Source organism: Clinocottus analis, unplaced genomic scaffold, assembly GCF_023055335.1.
Source record: "Clinocottus analis isolate CAN_PGR_092001 unplaced genomic scaffold, fCliAna1.0.p SCAF_20, whole genome shotgun sequence".
NCBI lineage: Eukaryota > Metazoa > Chordata > Actinopteri > Perciformes > Cottidae > Clinocottus > Clinocottus analis.
In genome coordinates this window covers 6,256,105-6,275,759 of record NW_027175932.1, presented here as the reverse complement: position 1 = coordinate 6,275,759, position 19,655 = coordinate 6,256,105, and the positions used below count along the sequence as shown (strand labels likewise).

Below are 19,655 nucleotides of genomic sequence, written 5' to 3'. Positions count from 1 at the left end.
ACACACATTAAACCACGGAGACATTTCGCTTCATGCCGCTGCCCAACCGTTGGAGGCTCTAAAGAGTCCATTTTCCTTGCACTAGCTATTCCTCTTTTATGCATTATTATAGTACATGTAGCAGTTTTAATGACTTTCTTACCCAATCTATTGTCATTCTGCACATTCTGCGCCTTGTTTTTATAATATGAAGTCTTCATGCAACGTTTTGTTTTACTGGAGTTTACTGGGTGGTTATATGGCAGAATTTCCCTTACAGAGAAAGACTGGAGGAGTAAAATTTGAAATAATATAGCTTTGCGGTTCTCTGCGCATAAATAGACACTTTGACATCCAATGTTTCCTCTAGCCTACTGTGCAAAATGACTGACCTGCCAGGATGATTGGCAGCGTGAAGAAATTATGCCACGACTAAATGGGTTTGCTGTGTTCACTGTAAGATGTAATGTCAACACTCAACTTAAGATTGGAAACATTGGCTGTGTGACTCCTGCTGCAACGGTGAGTTACCTTGAAGTGCTTTAACACATGTCGGAGAATGTTTAGCTCACAATGACTTGAAGACATATAAAGCATGTTAGCTTCAACCCATCAAATTAATAATTTGCTTTAAACTGAAATTGTATTTCCCCAAAATATACTCAAAATACTCAATATCAATATGTTGTACCTATTTTACGAGTTTATGTATATTGAAAGAATTTATCTCACTTCATGCAGGATGTGTTTATGTCTCTTCGGTTACAATTGGCTATAAATAAATGAATGAAAAACTTCATGACAGTCAGATTTATTGCCGGATTCTAGCCGCACTGCGCTAGTTTTAGCTCGCTTGACCAAACAAACTTGTCATGGTCCGTGGTTTTAATTTGTCTGTTTTCCATTTTGTTTCAAGTTCTCTGCCTTAAGTGTTCTGTTGGTTTAGCGTCCTGTCGTTGTGGCTTTCCGGTCCAATTGTTTCTACAACCAATTAGCTTTCAGCCCAACCCAAAGCCTGCACACCTGTGTATTGTTGTCTGTTTCTTGTGTCTTTTCACTGAAGTTGCACCCCCCTCATTGCTGATTGACGTATCTGTGCCCAGATTTGCGTTTCAGCTCGTTACCTGCCTGCATTCTCTCCACTCATTCCTCCGCGTTGTGCTATAAAAGTGTCTTCGCTGCTTCAGCCGGCTTCAGAGTCGGCATTTGTGTCCTCCGTGGCTGTTCTGCTTCAGCAGCTCTGACAACACGGAAAACTGATTTGAGACTCGCTAAATATGTATTGCTCATGTGACTACTCAGAGAAAGTTTATGTTAAACAGTAAAACATAAACTGTTCGTAAGCATCATCTCAATAGACACGTTGTTTTAGTAGCAACTTTTGTGATAGACCTAATGTGGTGAGTTATGCAAATGAGTTCTCGTCTCCTCTGCTTAAGTGGGAAAGCTGAAGAATCACATCTGGTGACATTTATATTTTGCTGAAACCTTTGATTCTGCACTTTGAAATGAAGCTCTATACACTTCATTTGTTTGTGTGCCTGTGAGTAAGAGAGAGTGTGTGCTGAAGTGTATCAGATGGACCACTGGCTGCTGTGCCAAGACTTTGTCTGTCTGACTACTCATCCATGGTGCCCTTCATCACACCGGTGACAGAACCCACCATGAAGTAAACACACACACAGTGGGCTGTGCACTACACAAGTCACTCTCCCACAGGTGCCCCGTTTCCATGAATCAATCTCCTATATTTTCTGTTTTTCAAACTGTCATACCCTATACTCAATTGAGCCATCTGAGGACTCTTCAGCTTTGAGATGTGGGATGCAGACAGTGAAGCCTCAGCATTGACGCCCTGCTGGCCAAATGCTCCTACACTGACAGATAATTACTTCTGATTATAAATAGAGTACCAGGAGGGTAAGAACCGGAAAACAACTCAAGGACAAAATGGGTCAGGGCGGCGAATGGCTGTTTTAAAGAAAGGACCATGGATACAGAGCATATTCCATGATGCACAGAGATATATCATTCCTGTAAAAACTACAAATCTAACATGCAATTCATTGTGTTGGAGGGAGCAGGAGTCATAGTGAATCTGTTTTCGACGGCTGGAGTTCAGTGCTCTTTGTCATTTAGTTCAGGCATGTGCAGGGCTTTCCAGAAGAGTGAGTCTTTTTTTGCATCACTGACTGAATCATGCTCAAAAGTCAGTTTGAATGCACAAGTGGTCGATGCCGAGTACAAGCCCTGTCACCCAGTAGATTTAACTTCCCCTTTGCATGGCGCCTTGGGTACTGTTTCGAAAACCAGTCACAATAATTAGAACTGCAAAAAAAAAAAAGAATATATGGCGCACACACATGAATACACACACATCAGGGCTACACAGGGCTGGTTCAATGCCTGAAACGTCATCTCAGGGAAGGCATGCCATCAATCTTGGCATATTAGTGCAAATACAGAACAAAAAATGGGGAATTATAGTCTGAATTAGCGCACATTTATATCAAACATTGCTTGAGAATGGATCAAATATGCGTTTATATTCAAGTGTGTATGAATATGGCTCACATGTACTTACCAAGACGTGCCTGAATTGATTTATTTGGCAGGTTTCAATGTGAGGAGGAAGGCTTTGATAAGCCTGGGATATTTTGTTAATTCATGTTTGCAGATGCTTGCACCTGCCAACCATTAGCTGAGCGACTATGACACATGATACATATTGGTTTGGGACAACAATCAGACACAAACTGCTGGAATACATTCAACTAGGAGCTAAAAATATATGTTTTCTGTGTCACTGTGCACTGGCAGAAAATCGTTCAATATTTATTTTTGAATGATTACTAGACATTACCGTCTTTTCTACCAAAAACTGTATATATTGTAGTGATAAACAAAATAAATTGAGAAAAAAAGTCTGCAGTATTATCACAATCCAATTCAGCTTTTTCTATTTCCTTTTTGTTGATGCTGCGTGAGAGAGAAGTTGATGGTCATTTCTCAGGATGTTACTAGTGGGTGTGTTAAATTGGACATTTAAACGTGGTACTTTTTTATTGATGGAAATCATATTAGAGATTTCTTTTAGCATAATGATATAGAGTTTAACAATTCATAATGTTGTTGTGGATTGCATTTGGGTCTGTGCCGAATGTCATTTTTGATGGGGGGAAGGGCAGCCAGCAGAGTATCGTGTAGGAAGTGGGAGACATTTGTTTAATCACAGAATAATGATACTGTGATAGATTCTGACCTTTTGCAAGTGGTATCATGTATGGAGATTTAATTAGCGAGCAGGCCAGCAAGCAGGATAGCGGATATGTGGATAGAGTGGGGTGAAGTGGGGAGAGAGAGGGGGGCAGTCTGGATGTTCTTAATGAATCTACTAGCCTTTCCCTTCCTGAGGATGTGGCCTAGACTGACTCATCAGCAGCAGCAGCCAGCCGCTGATTACGCCCCGCAATCAGGAGGAGGAGGGATGGAGATGGCCAGCGCAGGAGACAACACCATTCAAAGGTTGGTCAAACACAGAGGAAAATATAGAAGACAAAAAAAAAAGAGTCAATAACATGAAAGATGAGCATTGGTGGGAAGACGCAGCATGTCATATTGGAAAAGTCCTTTTCAAGTGAGGGGATGAAACGCGCTGAGGATGAGTGTGTATTGGGAGCACTGTGAGAGAGATCAAGAAAAAAGCTCAAAGAAACAGCGGCGGCCGAGGAGAGTAATCTAATTAATTGGAGTGAATTCAGAAAGTGAAGTCGATAGCACATGACAAATGTGGAAGAATGGCCCGTGGCATGTTAGTTAATGACATGTAATTAATGATCATTAGCAGAAGGGATGAGGGGATGGCCGTGGTCTGTCAGGGACTTACGGCCGACCTTGTAATTCTCTCGTCCATGTTTGGGTGAGAGAGGAAACTTTAGCCTGTGCTTGTGGAAAGCATTAGAGGAGGAAAGACTCGGGCAGGGGAAGCATAACGGGATGAGGAGAAGAAGGACGGACGGAGGCAAGTATTTTTTTAAGAACAAGAGGAGAAGGACAGGCAAAAGGAGAAAAGAGTGACACTGGCAGTGAGCAATGAACCCAGGATGAGAGAGAAGAGAGTGAATTTATTGCGATCCCGCTGTTTTGTTGTTCTGTTTTTTTTTTCTGCTGACACAGTGAACATAGCAGGAGCAGGCAGCGTTTTTTTTTTATTTTTTATAGGTCACATGCCACTTCACAATGATCTATGGATGCAGGCCCTTTGCAGACTTATACTGTTGAGCATGCATTATGTGGCTCAGCCAAGCATGGCCATTTGAGGGAGAGAGGAAGCATCCCCCCACCCCCTCCTCACTCACTCTCTCCTCTCTCCTGCTCTCTCACCCATCTCATCACTCTATGGACATACTTTTTCTTCACAACTTCTCCCTCTTTCCATCTCACCTACTCCAACTAAAAGCCTATTAAAGATGGTGTAAAGCAACAAAGGCCAAACAGGAGTGAGTGTTAATAGTGTCCTTGAACATATTATGGCTGAACATTTCTATCTCTAACTATAAATGTTTTAGTCAATTTAGGTTTTCAGATATTTCTGTCTTCTTCGAGACAAACCTTGCTGCTCCAAGTGAACACTGACCGTCACTGCAATTTACAATAAAGAAGGTCCTCCACAAAGCTGCAAGGTCATACAATACCGACAACACTACAAAGTGGAAATAAATATGGGAAGAAAATAATAATGAGCTGCTATTGTGGGATAAAGCCCCTTTGTGTAAGTAAAAAAAATCTAAAGTTAAACTAAACTTTCCACAGGTATTATATACATTTGTATTAGTTTTAACTCAACAGTTAAATGAATAAACTGAAAAGAGAAATGCCCTCATTGTCCACATGCAGTCGATATACAGTAAATACATTAAACCATATATTCTTACACAGTAACTTTTCAATATATTCTTCCTCAGTACCTATAAATTATATCTTTCTCAATAAAAAATATTGTAATGTTTTTTTTTCCAGGAAAAACTGACAGGGAATAAAGAAAGAATGTGGAAGAGTTGTAAGAGAATCAGTAAGATCCTCATTGTACGTTAACTGTATAGTACAGTATGCAGTCTTATGAAAGCACTCTGACTTCCAATATTCTGCGCACCATTGTTTGGTGTCTTCAATAATGAGTGTGTGTGTGTGTGTGTGTGTGTGTGCACTCTGTGTGTGTCGATGTTGGCTCTCTCCACCAAAGGGAAAGAGAATGGAGAGAATGTGAACCAGGAGTTTAAACTATATTTCTGATGATATGAGAGACGTGGCGCTCCCAGTCATGCATTATTTAAAGCGCCAGAGGAATTAATCAATGACTAACAACCAAGGATTCATAAAAAATATCAACCATGGGATATTGGAGACACCAACCATTCATCACAGAAGCACACGTGAGATGGGAGTTATGTTGGCCCACAACTCTTCATCTTAACAAGGCCTCATTATAAAAACACTCATAGGAAATATATATAGCCTATATTTACATCTACTAATTTACTAATGCTCAAGCAATAATCCCCTGATTTATGTGTCATGTATTTAAAGAGAACTTCTTATTTATGGCTGCAGCATCAACACTCTAAAACAACCGAGAATGATCTGATCGACGTTTGAACAAATTACCCAATAAGTCCTTCAGATAAGAACTTATTTATTGCCATTTATTACACTTCATCAAAAGCCTCTCGTTGCCTCTAAACGCCACCATGTCCATCTCTGCAGTAGCCATACTTACAAGTGTGATGGCACGTGTGTGTGTGTGTGTGTGTGTGTGTGTGTTGTATGTGTGTCACAACTCATCTATCTCCTGCAGAGTCCACCGTCACTTGTTCAGCGGGGTCTAATTTATGCAGTGGCAATGGCGGTACTGCGGCGCATGCCGAAATGGCATCATTCCTCAGTGCTAACCCCTGTGTGCTCCCTCACACTTCCTCTCGCTGTTGACAGCTCCACCCCAGGCGTGATTTATCAGGCCCTCAAGCAGCAGACAAAGGGACCCCGGCACGTGTGCCGCGCCAGAGACGGATTAATAGATAAACACTTTGATTACCGAACCAAACACAAGAGAGGGTCAACTTCATAACGGCTTGAGATAGTGCCGAGCTCAGGTCAGAACAATATGGACTGAGGCGCAATGAGAAGAGCAAAATGATGTTTCTGAAATATGGCGACGACCAAACAATCCCATTCTTGTTTGAAGTATTTCTGGCAATGTAGATTTTCAATTTTTTTATTTGTGGCTCCTGCTGTGTTTGTGTTTCGCTATAGTAGTTAAATTTAAAAAAAAAAAAAAGTGGTTCTGTTCATATGTGGGAGTGTGTATGGAACTATGTAAGCAACATCCTGTGTATGTAATTGTCACCAGAACCTCAATGAAATGATGAGGTTCTGGCCAGAATGAGGAAGATACTAATCATCGCTCCAATTATTATCTTTATTTGCAAAAAAATGTGTATATTCACTCATTCAATCTTTTCTAATGATATAAAACATGTGGTGGTTAAAAACTACTCCTAATTTGTCCATTTCCAACGATACACCGCCGATAAACCGAAAAACCGTGCAACGGACCTCCTCAGAGTGAGCACATGGGTCATAACTAGGTAACTTGATAACTAATAAATGCACACTGACCCCTATTAATGACGTAATGAGATCAAGACAGACAATCGCATGGAACAGCTTTGGCTGCTTGTGAAGGTGGTCTAAACACGTAACACCCAATTTAACCTTGTTTTTTATGTGCACAAAGTGAGAAATGAAATGAACTGAATCACTGAATTTGTAATGCTGTTATGGAGATTGGAATTATGGTAATTTGGCTGAGCATTCAGCTGCATTGTTTAAAGGATGAGTGGATTAAAAGAGGAAGTGGATGGTTAATATCGCATCAAAAAGGGATGGAGCACAAACCCATCCGAGAGTGTTCATTAAGGTATCCCGCAGTGAACCGAGGCTCATTTTAGTAACATTGGGAGAGCGTCCACAGCTGAGGGAATCATCTGTAGTGTCCCTCAGTAACAAACAATTAGAACAATAACAAGACGTCAGGGTTTAGTTGTTCTTCATGTGGTCTCATGAAATACCCGTTTCCTAAATGGGTGAGATAATTAAACTTTAAACAGAACTGCTCGACATCTGCTGTTCTGGTGCATGCAGTTCTGAATACAGACATGGTACAGTAGGGAATGTGTGTACTTGTGCACGCAAAGTAGGTGTGTAAAAAAAAAAAAACTACCAATATATAGTTAATATTTTCCCAGAACTTTCAATAAACGTGTGTCTATAAATGTGGAAGTCACAAATATGTTTGTCAGTGTGTGCGTTTTAGTAGTACTCACCGCACTGCTGCAGGGAATATCTTTGACTTTCAGCCAAGCCAGGTCTAGTGTGCCCTCTCCCTTGTAGCAGGACTGCAGCCTCTCCTTGATTTTCTCATTGATCTTCCGCAGAGAAAAGACACACAGTGCAGAGTCCTGCGAGGCCTGGCGTGGACGCCTCTTTTGGCCTTTTGAGAAGACGGCAAACAAAACATCATCATCCGGTGCCACATCCAGTGAACGTGCCAGGATAGCCCCGGCTTTGGATAGGTAGGCCGCCTCCAGTAATCGGTACTCCACGTTGCCACTAATGCATCCAATAGGCACCTCCACATAGGAGTTGAAGGCAGTGTCTGCCTTACAAAGGCGGACTATCTTGGAGGTGTAGACCTGTTCCCGACCGGTAGAGGACGATCCAGTGGTTGGCCCATTCCCCATTTCAGGCTGCAAAGTCAGGAAGTAGACAAAGTTCCCACTGGCAAAGCCATAGATGTAGTATATGTCAAAGTCTGGGATGACAGTGAAGGTGTCTGATGGAATCTTAATCATAGAGGCCACAAACTCATCATGGAAGACATAGGCAAACATGCCATCCTCCTCCGAGTTTCTGGCCAACTTGCGGCTAGAGATGGTAGGGAAGTACTCTGGTTTGCCGTCCACTGCTGTGGCTATAAACAACATGTCCGGAGAGGCAGTGTTGTATGACACAATGACGCCAAATACGGAGCCACTCTCATTGACGCCAGAAAGGTAGTGCTCCTTCTTGTGGAAGGGCTCTCCAAGTTTAAAAAGGTCATCTAGGCGGAGGAGTTTGCAGATGCCCTGGTAGAGGCTGCCACATGCCAGCAGCCGGTTCTCCCGATAGTCCATCAGAAGCATCTTGTTGACATTGTTGGTGAGCGATAGCGGCTCACTGCAGGGTTGGACGATACGTGGTGGGTAGCACTTGCGGTTGTCTTCATCCGGGCCAGTCTCGTGGGACACCTGGACCTCCAAGCTCGGGGACAGTTTGTAGATGCGATTAACGGCTCCCAAATAAACATTGCCGTTGCGATAGTCCACTGCTAAATGGTTGAATTTCCATTCAGGGTTTTCAGCACGAAATGATGCATACTCTGCCTCCTGAAGGGATGCTGTGATCACTTGGGAGCCGGCACTGTGAGCTTGTGGGGCTTGCACCACTGTTTGTGACGTCACAGGAAGCTCCAGATTGGACAGGAAGCAGCATACAAAAAAGCAGGTCCGTGTCCTGGTGAAGGACGTCATGGCTGTTCTGAGGTTGGGAGTGGTGAGGAGAGGGAGGGAGGCACAGTCCAGTACTGTCGGCCAATCCAGATCAAGCCTCTCTTGAGATGGAGGACATTATGTACCTAAAAAGGGAAAAGACAAAACCCAGTGAACAACAGCAACATGTACACAAACACAAGACTCCACATTCAAGGCAACACCACATGGTGATGCTAATATACTTGGTATTATATTGATAGATAAACATTATACAGACTGTGATCTATATTCTAATTTCATCTGGCACAGATTAAAGCAGAGCATCTTTACGAAGAATAATGAGGAAAACAGGTGAAGAGGCCACACACTCGAGACGTTTGCACCATCTATAATTAGAGAAGTGAGCTAGAGAGAAAAGGGAACGAGGCTGAGGCTCAGTTGAGGTTTAAAAAACAATGTGCAGGGAGAGCTTTCGCCAATAGGATCAGTCCATGGATTGAGGAAGGGGACAGAGGAGGAGGAGTAATGTATCGTCTCAGAGGAGGCGATCAGCAAGGCTCCGCACCATCTCACTGCATGGACCCCTGCCCCTCTACATCCCTCTTTGCCTTTCTGCTCCAGCCGCTATGCACCTAATTGATTCTCCCCTTGGAATAGCAATTTGCATGCTTTGGCAATTTCTCTCTTTTCTCCCAATAGGGCAGCTCACCTGCTGACACTGCTAGCAGAGAGAAAAGGACCTTCTTTCTCTCTTTAACATACCTACTCTCTCTCGCTCTCTCTCTCTATCACACACACACACACACACACACACACACACACACACAAAGTAGGAGGTTTATGAGAGGAACAATTAGGGAGGAAATGCAAGTGTTTGCAGAATAAGCTTCCCTACAGTCCTTAGGTCATTTGCAAAGTCTCAGCATTACACACACAGCCATAGCTGACAGGCCTCTACACACACACACACACACACACACACACACACACACACACACACACACACACAACACAACACATGTAAAACCATGGCAATTTAGTGAATGTTTTGCATGCGAGCCCAGCACAGGGCATAAGACACACACCATAAGAGATTATCAAGGGGAAATGACAGCCCTTCCTGTAAACATGGTGGTCCCACGTGTGTGTGTCGCCTGATCATTAGGCCTCTCCAATAGCAACTGGGTATTATGTGGCGTTCACCTGGGTAGTATCCGGATATTAGGTTTACACAGACAGGTAAGAATGAAAGTCCTGCAACACTAAAACACTAATCCAAATCATATTTTGCAATAGAACTCTAAAGGGTTGCTTTGATGTGGTGTGTATATATATATATATATATATATATATATATATATATATATATATATATATATATATATATATATATATATATATATATATATATATATATGGCTGAAAAAATATATCAAAAATATCACTCCATCCATCTCGGCAAAGTATTCCAATTATAGTTGTCCCATTATGATGACCTTGTAATTTTGTCTCTAAAAACGTTTATAAATGTTTAACTATAATCACTATGAACGCTTGCACCCATAAATGAATCGAGCTACCTGGAATTATCCAGCCACAGATCTCATCTCAGGTTCATATCCAAGCAATCACAAGTTGTGGTGGTGACAAACGCAACCTCACTGCAATCTTACCAATCTCCCCTCCATCTCCTGGCAGGCAGGCACAGAGAGAGAGAGAGAGAGAGAGAGAGAGAGAGAGAGAGAGAGAGAGAGAGAGAGAGAGAGAGAGAGAGAGAGAGAGAGAGAGAGAGAGAATAGAACAGGCAGCCTCTTCACACATGATAAGAGGACCAGAGAGGATGATGAGAGAGATGAAAACTGATACAGAGATAGAAAAGGTGACGTGTGTTCAGGTGTGTGTGTGTGTGTGTGTGTGTGTGTGTGTGTGTGTGTGTGTGTGTGTGTGTGTGTGTGTGTTTGTTTGTTTGTTTGCTCACGTAGGAGTGAGAGTCGAAGAGCAATCATTACCATAGCTATAGCTATGATGCAGGCATAATGCAGAGGGAAGGAATTACAGGTTGTGGCCAAAATAATAGAAACGGTAATAATACCGTGAATCGAACCTGCAGTCAATCCACGATGTTATAAGAAGTAAGGAACAGTGCAATTGCACTGAAAGAGGTTTCCGATATTGTGTCCACCCACCAAAGAGAAAGACAGTGTTAAGAGAGGTTGGAGTACGAGCTCGTGGAAGCTGCCGCTCCTTGAGGAGTAATAGCAGGCCAGTGAGCCCATGATGTTAAAAATAAAGAAGGGGAGCTGCATATTAATCTTACAAAAGGGAACAGCGCCGAAGCTCCCACCGCTCATCTACCTAGCATGAGGGACGGCCATAACAAAGTGCTCTTCTGAAATACCCAGGCAACTTTTTTCAGCATTAATATTAATAGAAAAGGAGAAGAAGGGAGGAAGACGGAGGAGGACGAAGAGGGAAAAGAAGGGGCGTGAGACATAGCGAGAAACAGAAGGGGTGGCAGTTATACCACCTTCACATCCACCTACCCTCATGAGTTTAAACATTAATGCACTCAAACACAGCTGACATCCACAACAAAAAAGTGAAAAGAAAGGCTCCCAGTAGTCTCCCTTGAGAAATAATAGTTTTGCTCAAATACAACACTAAAACCATTAAAAAGAAAGAGAGAAAAAAAGAAGAATTACTCTCATCAGTGGTACCCTGCAATGGCAGTGTGTCTGAAACATGAATCTGTTGGTGAAATGCAATTATCCTTCCTGACGGGGGGGACAAGCTCGTTTAGTTGCTGTTTGCCTTTGCCTGCTGATCATCAAGCGCCATTAATTAAGACATGCTTTGGTTCTAAGGATTTACACATCAGACACACACACACACACACACACACACACACACACACACACACACACACACACACACAAACACACACAAGGACTGATTATTCGAACACATAGTTTATCTTTTTCCACTTGCGTGCCATTAGTACATGTCTTTTGCGTTGCCTGCTCTCATATAGGAGTGATACCGTTGGTGATGATGCTTGAGAAGAAGTGAAAATTATGGTATTACAGTACAAAAAATTAGGTTGTCAAAATATTGTATCCACTTTCTAAAAATAATTATTTATGCTTTCCTCGACTAGAGCTAAGCTAGTTGTGCAAATGTGTAACGTCCACAGACCAGCTGGAGAATGTGGCTGATGCAAAAAGTAGCTGGAGCTTAGTTTTGTGACCCAAGTGTGTAGCTGATTGCTAGCTGCAAGAATTACTTAGATATCAAACACACACACACACACACACGTTCACACAATTTCAGCCCTATAGACATCAAAGAGTGCTAATGAATTCATGATTAGCACCACGCTCTTACCCCAAAATACTCTTCCAGTACCGCTGGAACTATGGGTAATAACAACGGGGTGTGTGCGTGGTTGTGTTTGTGTGCCTTATCTCCATCTATGAGACTCCAAACTGAGTGTGAGCTCAGTCTTAAGAAAATAATTGGGATGTTTCTGTTTTCCTGTTTCGCTCTGTGTTCTTAAATGCTGTCGGCAGCGAGCCAGGAGGAATCACATGATAACTGTAAAACTACAGCCTGAAAGGGAGACATAAACAGCATTTAAATATATAAACGTTGGACTTCACTAATTAAGGGCATTATCCTTTATTCAGGGGAGGAAGGGCAAGGATGAGGAGAGGAGAGAAGGGGAGAGTAGAGGAGAGAAAAGACGAGAAGAGAAAAAGTGGCATAATCATGGCTACACACCAGAAATGTGTTGGCAGATGAATAAAATGTGTCGTCATGCCCCCCTCCGCCCCCCTCCCACCACCTTGAATCAGATGATAGTTTTGCTGTTCCATCTCTCACACATGGCTGTCAAAAATATTGCTCATAACCTCCGACAAGACACAAACACCAAGTTAGGTTCACAGATCAACTGCTACAAATTGCCCTGTTTCAGATAAAGTATTTTGATTCTGCAGAGCTAATTTCAGGGACAACAGTATTAGGCAAAGCTATTATGGATATGTCATGAGCCATTTTGCTTGGGCGATGATTGTGTAACGGAGAGCCGGGGCCAGACATGACAATTGGAGGGGAGACAACAACTAAAAGCAAGCCTTCGACAAAATAATCCCCTGCTATTTATAGTCTGACGGAGGGGAGGCATTACTGTTGAAGAAATTACTTGGAATTGAAGAAACTGTCAAAGTCTTTGGTAAACAGCTTAACTTCTCATTGTGTCAAATTTATAAAAATAACTACCACATTCACATAAAACACTGACTCAAATAGGATTAGGAGATTGTGAGTGAGTAAGAAGTAATTACACATAATCCTTTATATTCATAAAGAAAACACAGACTGCACACTTATCTAAGGTAATCTGTCACAGGGGAAAAGAGGTGAATGAATGACGGTTAGAAGAGAGACTGTGCAGAATGCGGAAACAGTGGTGTTTAGTCGGACCCAGCCATGCAAAGTGAAAGGGAAGAAAGGTCAGTGGGGTTCCAGAGAGGTAATGGAGATGTAAGAGCATGTCTCGCTCCAGCGACACACTCTGAGCTGTGTCCATTTGCTTTGAAAGGAAGGACCGCTGGCCGGATGCATAGACGGATGGAGGCAAGTCGTAGTCAGGAAGAAAAAAAAAGACTCTCGTCATGGTTAAGAAATCACCCCCTAACCATCACTGGAAGAAGTCTCACTTGTATCCAGTCATATATACACTTTATTTTAAGAGTGTGTCGAGTGTTTCGAAATTACTCCATTGCTAGGCCCCTAAATATCTGGTAGTTATCGCAGTCGTGCGTTGTTTTATTTGGTTAGAGAGCGCTATATACAGCTACATATAGTGTACAAAAAGATGTTTTTTTTCTTGTACATTTATTTTTTTCATGGGTATTGTTTTTTTTAGACCTATGGCACTATTGTGCCTTTTACACACTGGAAATGGTTTTGTCAGCCACGGCTGAGTGTATCTTCTGGTTCACATGATACACATGATATCAGCTGGCAAGGGTCAGGGTGGTGGATTGTTGCCGTGGTACTTTTAAGGCTCTCACGAACACTGCTTCAGGCAATGCACCTGCTCTTATGCGAAGGCGAAAAGGCCACCATGAGGTCGGCTTGGCGGCTTGGTTGCATCTCTTATAATCTAGAGTTGGGAGACCCTCCTATCAGGGATTGCCGATGCATTCATTGAAGACCCCTTTTTTGTCTGGAATAGAATGAGTCCTGTGTGGACGGGTATGGGTTGTGTGTAGTAGTAGTAGTAGAAGTAGTAGTAGTAGTAGTAGTAGTAGTAGTAATGGTAGAAGATCAGGAAGTATTGGTATTGGTAGTATTGGGCTGGGAAATGAGCGAAAACAAGTGAGAGAGGGAGCCGGAGTAAGATAGACAAGACAGAGAGACAGACAGTGACACAGAGGCAAATGAATAAAAAGAAAACAAGCAGAGAGAGATGTGTGTCCCAGATCAGTGAATGTACTGACTGGAGTGGTGAAGCCCCCCCTCCCAATCCCCCGAACCTCCAACCAACCCCCTCTCCTGCTGAGCTCTGGCACTGATCAGAGGAATAAGCGTCACTCTGCATCGCAGCCACACACTGGGAGTGGAGGAAAACACAGCGTCCCTGCACTCACAGAGCATAATCACAATCACAAAAGCACACATACACGGGCGCGCCAATCGACACATAAACATCCAGACCACAACACAGCAAGACACACACTCCAACCTGACACTTCTGCATAAAATACACACAAACACAGCACGCATACAGGGCAGGGATACTCGGCAACACACACCAACTGGCATTACACCTTGGCACCAACATAAGTACATTCCACCTCAAACTACAACACTGGCTAAAACAAATTAAACTAGAGTAAACTAAACTGGGGCTGGGGGGGAGGGGCCAAAGGCCTCTGCCAGCCAAGCATGCAGCTCAGGAGAAGTGACAGCGAAGAGAGAACCCAAACAACAACACATGCAGTGTAGTCTGCCCACAGGAATATGATAATTAGCAAGGGACAGAGGATAGGAGGATTCATGACTCACACTGTTTCTCTCACAGAATTGACTAAATTGTAAGCACTCATTAGCATAAGCATCTGTATGAACGCAGACACACAAAAAGGCCCTAATCCAAAGCACTCGGATGACGAATGAGATAAGGTACAAATATGAAAACGCGGTAAAATAACACGGAAAAACATGCATTTAAAGTACATATGAGCATAGGTTAAGAACCCTTTCAGGCTAAAATTAGGATTTTCGTTAATCTTTTAAAAGACAAAGCAAATTAAACAATCACTCTTTAATTACTTAACAAATATTTTCTCTTTTTTTCTGGTAGGGATTAAAGTAGTAGTACTTTTAATCGCCGTAAAATAAGCAGCGAGCTATTCAAAATTGCTTCATTCTTCCACCATAATTAAAACTACTTTTGAGGGGGCAGTTAAAACCCATTACAGAGAATGGCAAGGACACACAAACACATTACATTATTATTATAATTACTAAGCACAGCAAGACAAATATTCAGACGGACGATAAAAATGTATCATACAGCCATTTCGTTCACTCTCTCTCACACACACACACACACACACACACATACGTTTGACAAGTAGGTAAACACCAAACTAATGATGGTGTGATCAGGTCCATGCCTATCAGGCTAAGATAACCCCTGCTGATACACTAAACAGATGGCACACTCATCTCTTAGGAAAGCAGCAGCAGAGAAGAAAAAAAGGAGGACAGAGAGGATGGAGAGAGAAGGCGGGGTGTCCTTGGTTACATCAAGACGTGGATTAGCAGCATGGATTACTGTCACCAGATACCCTGTTTAGATCAGGGTTCGGGGGTCTAATCCACCACGGAGCTGTTGATATTACAAAAAAAAGCCTCTGGATTGTCTGGGTACGTATATGGATGACAGAAACTGAGACTGACATTATGTACAACAGATGTAGCAATCATCCTCGTGTTTACAAGCATCAACGCGCTGCAAATAATACATTGTGTTTAATTATTAAAGCGAGTATTGAGTTATAAAATCTGCACCTACCATTTTCAAGGGAATCTCTCCCTGTTCAGTCCATAGAGTTTATACCAGGCAGACAGACAGCTGCACAGCGAACATATCGTAATGAGTAGGAGCGATATTAAATATACGCGCTCACTGTGACCATGTTTTCTTCGGTCACTTCAGAGTTACACGACTAAATTACATGCAAACAATGGCTTTCCAATGTGAGCTCTGCAATCACCAAACACAATGACGGTATTGACAACTCTGCAAAGCCCGAGATTACTTGTTGGGTTACTTTGTGTTTTCTGAATACGTTGCTTTTGTGTTCATGTTAAAGGTTGGCAGTAAAAAAAAGGGCCAAAGTAAAAGTAGGTGTGGTGAAAAGATCTAGTATGTAAGAATCACTGATCCAGTGTAAGTATGTCAAGCTCACATTTCTTCTCACTAGCTTACTGGCTATCTTTCCGTCTCTCGTTTTTGCTTTTCTACAGTGAGTCAAAGCATTTCAAAGAACGGGTCCAGGCAAAGATCCAAATGGACGTCCCCTTTGGATTTTAGAGAAATAGCTGACATCTGCCCATCCCCTTTCTTCACTCAATTGCTTTCATTTTTTGCCACTCCATCTCTTTCCCTTTGCCACATCTGAGACTTAGTAATCTTCGAGTCAGGCCCCTCAAGAATGTTTTCTGTGCAGAAATAATAATCTCTGCATTGCGTCTTTTGTTACAATATCTCTAGTGGCGTTACTGCGCTGCAAAGAGCATGGGGTATGACAGAGTCCTTGAGGGAGTACAGCACTCAAACAGTCCTTGGTTCCGAAGTAAGGTCACTCTAACACACACACTGACGAACTCCGCACACACACATTGTTGGCTCGGCCTGAACCTTTGTGCAGCGGGTGCTGATGCAGGCTGAGATTGGTGGAGTGTGTTATCATCAGTGCAGATCAAGAGGCTCTAATGTCATTAGGAAGACTGTTGAAGAGCCCACCGGCCAGCCGTCAGCGCCCGGCTCTGATTGGGTTAGACCACCGCCGACTTCCTGAATAGGAGGGGCCTCTGTGTTTGACACACAGCAGTGACCAGAGAGGGCCATTTACAGGGTGAACGTAATGAAGCTCTGGATTCAATTAGGATGACCGAGTTCTGACAAAGACACACGAGCCATTTAGAGACAAAAAGGCAGCGTAATCCCTGTATTTATGAGATGGAAAGAACCTAGAATAACAAACCAATAAGCAAAACCAAAAGGCTGACGACCACTGCTGCACATCTCATTTTTACATCCTTTCTCGAGTAACGCCGCAAACAATCCCTTTCTAAGAAGGAGTGTTTTAGAAAAAAGGATGAGGAGAGTGGAGCAGCGCTTAAATATTTCCCTTTAATCTTTCTTTAACAAGAAGCACACATGACATATTTTGTGTTAACAGAGAAGATATCCTCTCTATCATCCTTCGGAACTGCCCCCTAGTTATAGCAATGTGCCATAAAAGCTCGTTCAGAATCAAAAGGCAGATATTTTGCTGTAATCACTATAAATGCAGCCAAGAATCCTTCTTAAATGGTGTTGCTAGGCACTGTCTGACAGCTGCTTTCATAGAACAAATTCAAAGCCTCTAGCTCTCTCTCTCTCTCTCTCTCTCTCTCTCTCTCTCGTCTTCCATTTCTCTCTCTTTCTCTCTCCCTATTCCCTTATTCCCCACGCTAACGGGCAGACAGGAATGCAGGGCTGTGTAGACAAATCAGCTCTCGCTTCCATCGGCTGCAGACTGGCACCATCTTAAGTCCCAACACGTCCTTCCTCTCTTCTTCCTCCATCCATCCATCCTTACTTCTCTGTGCCTCTTCTCCTCCCAGCTTTCCCTCAGCCCCCCTCCGCCTCCAACTCTCTTCATCCCTCTTCGCCTGCCTTTCCCTTTCTTTCGGTCTCATCTCTGGTTTCCCAGTATCCCTTCTTCCTCTCGAGTAATTAATTATGAGTCGTAGTTTGCTTGAAGCTGCTGGAATGACTCTGGATGTTTTGCTGCAGTATGAGAACAGGAGTGAAACGAGACACGTCAGGGTGGTGCTTTGGTCAAAGAGACAGACATGGCTGTCTGTTACCTTCAGAAAGAAGGCTGTGCTCCTGCTGAACAATCATGGACCTGCCTCTGTCCCTCTGTATTAGAGGCATTATTGCCATCGTCTATCCACCAGAGAGCACAGAGGAAGCTGCCACGTCTCTTCCAGAACGTATCTTAGTCACAATATCAAGTTTGAGTATCATTCCTCACCGCCTCAGAAATCCAGCATCGATTTGGCTCCGAGCTAAATCAACGACGGGATAACAAACACGACTTCTCTCAACATTGACAACCATCCGCACAGACACACACACTTAACATAACCAACAAAACCCTTCCTACACTGGCATGGTGTGTGACCTCTGTGGTTTTAACCTTTATGCAGTCAGGCTTGCTGAGTTGTGGTAAGACTGGAGTTCCAGCAAAGGTGACATCCTTAAAGCGCTTCTTTCACATTAGCTCTTCACTCTTACCCTCTCTCCTTTTCCCGGCCTCTCTCGCTCAGCAATATCCAAGCATGTCAGTGCCACTGAAGCAGGTAATAAATCAGGGATTATAACACTTCATTTTGCACACAGCACACTTTAGGCCTCCAACCTTAATACACAGCTTATTTAAGATTGTGGAGTTGAGTCATATGAACGGGGGGTGAGCTGGTGAGGCTTCTTGACCAATGATGGAGGGAACTAGCAAGAATGTATGTATGTATGATCAATGTAGAAACTACAACTCTGTCACCGAGTTTGGTTTTTGAGTATCCCTTATTTAGGGTGGTCCTGCAAACACAGAGCTAGAAGAAGTAGAACCATTAATAATGCTATTTATCACACTTGTGATTTTTCTGCTATGACGCGCCTTAATGTTTGCTCTGAAAAAGTCAGGACATGCAGGCACGAAACCCTCCCACACAAACACACACGCACAAGGCCAGAGTGTAGAAAAGGTGTATAGCTATTGTCCAGGTTGAGACAAGCCCAGAGTCTCCCGGTTCCTGGAGGGAAATCACATGCAAATTGCATTTGACTACCTACAGATCGAGTCCAATGGAACTAGACAAGGAAAAACAAATGTGCACGGCTTGTATTTGAATACGGTCGCTTAAAAAGAACAAGAAAAGCCCACAGAACTGTCCGAAGCGCCCACAACATCATGTGCGTCTGTCTCGCACAACAGATAACTGGTCTGAAAACTTACTTCCACAATATTTCAGGATAAAACAATGTCCACTGTTTCAATTTCCTCGATGAGAATCGACCATTACATCAACTTGTATTTTGCCGAGTCACCCTCGCAGTCATTACTGTCCACTTAAACCTTCCCATTCCCTCTACTCTCAAGACTTCAAGACATTGATAACATTGTCTGGATGGGGTTTTATTTCCAACTGGTTGCAGCCTGTAGGGCCCCGGGGGGAAAAAACAAGAAAAAGAACCTTATCTCCACATGCCCAAATAACTGCGTCTGAATCAGCTTTTCTGGTTGGATTGCTATAAACAGGATCAGACGTGCCCCGGTTCAGATCTCTGACATGACAAATGAAGCTATTGATCACCGACCACACAGGCAGTGTCACGGTTTCTTTTTAGTCGTTCTTTATATATATATTTGTTCTGTTTCACCCTCCACACAGTAAATCCTCTTTCAGTGACCTGTCTGTTTCCGCCGCTTCCTCCCTCACAGTAGCTGAACAGAGCTAAAGCAGACTTGACCTCTGAGATTAACTTCTAAGACATGAAAGCTTGATAATTTAGAAGGCTTTGTAGTGATTATAAAAAAACGTTAAACTGCTGATTTAATTTTTCTCTGATCCCTTACTCTGTTTCCACACTTTTTTTTTGATGTGTCCTTCAGGTACTTGTGGAGAAGCGCACAGGGAGGTGCGCAAGTGTGTAACCAAATGTGTGTGTATGTGTGTCTATACTGAGCCAATACTTTATTTTATCCAATAAACTATTGGACAAAAACAATTATA

General features: G+C 42.8%; 1 protein-coding gene across 2 annotated transcripts in view; it reads right to left on the bottom strand.

Annotated features, from left to right (window-relative positions):
* The window catches only part of plxna4 (plexin A4), a 208,483-nt gene that overhangs the window by 177,001 nt on the left and 11,827 nt on the right, over nucleotides 1–19,655 (bottom strand). For both annotated transcript variants that reach the window (XM_068585976.1, XM_068585977.1), the window contains exon 2: nucleotides 7,362–8,710. In XM_068585976.1, the coding sequence (XP_068442077.1) occupies nucleotides 7,362–8,606 (1,245 nt within the window). In that variant the 5' untranslated portion in view covers nucleotides 8,607–8,710. The remainder of the gene's footprint in view (nucleotides 1–7,361; nucleotides 8,711–19,655) is intronic.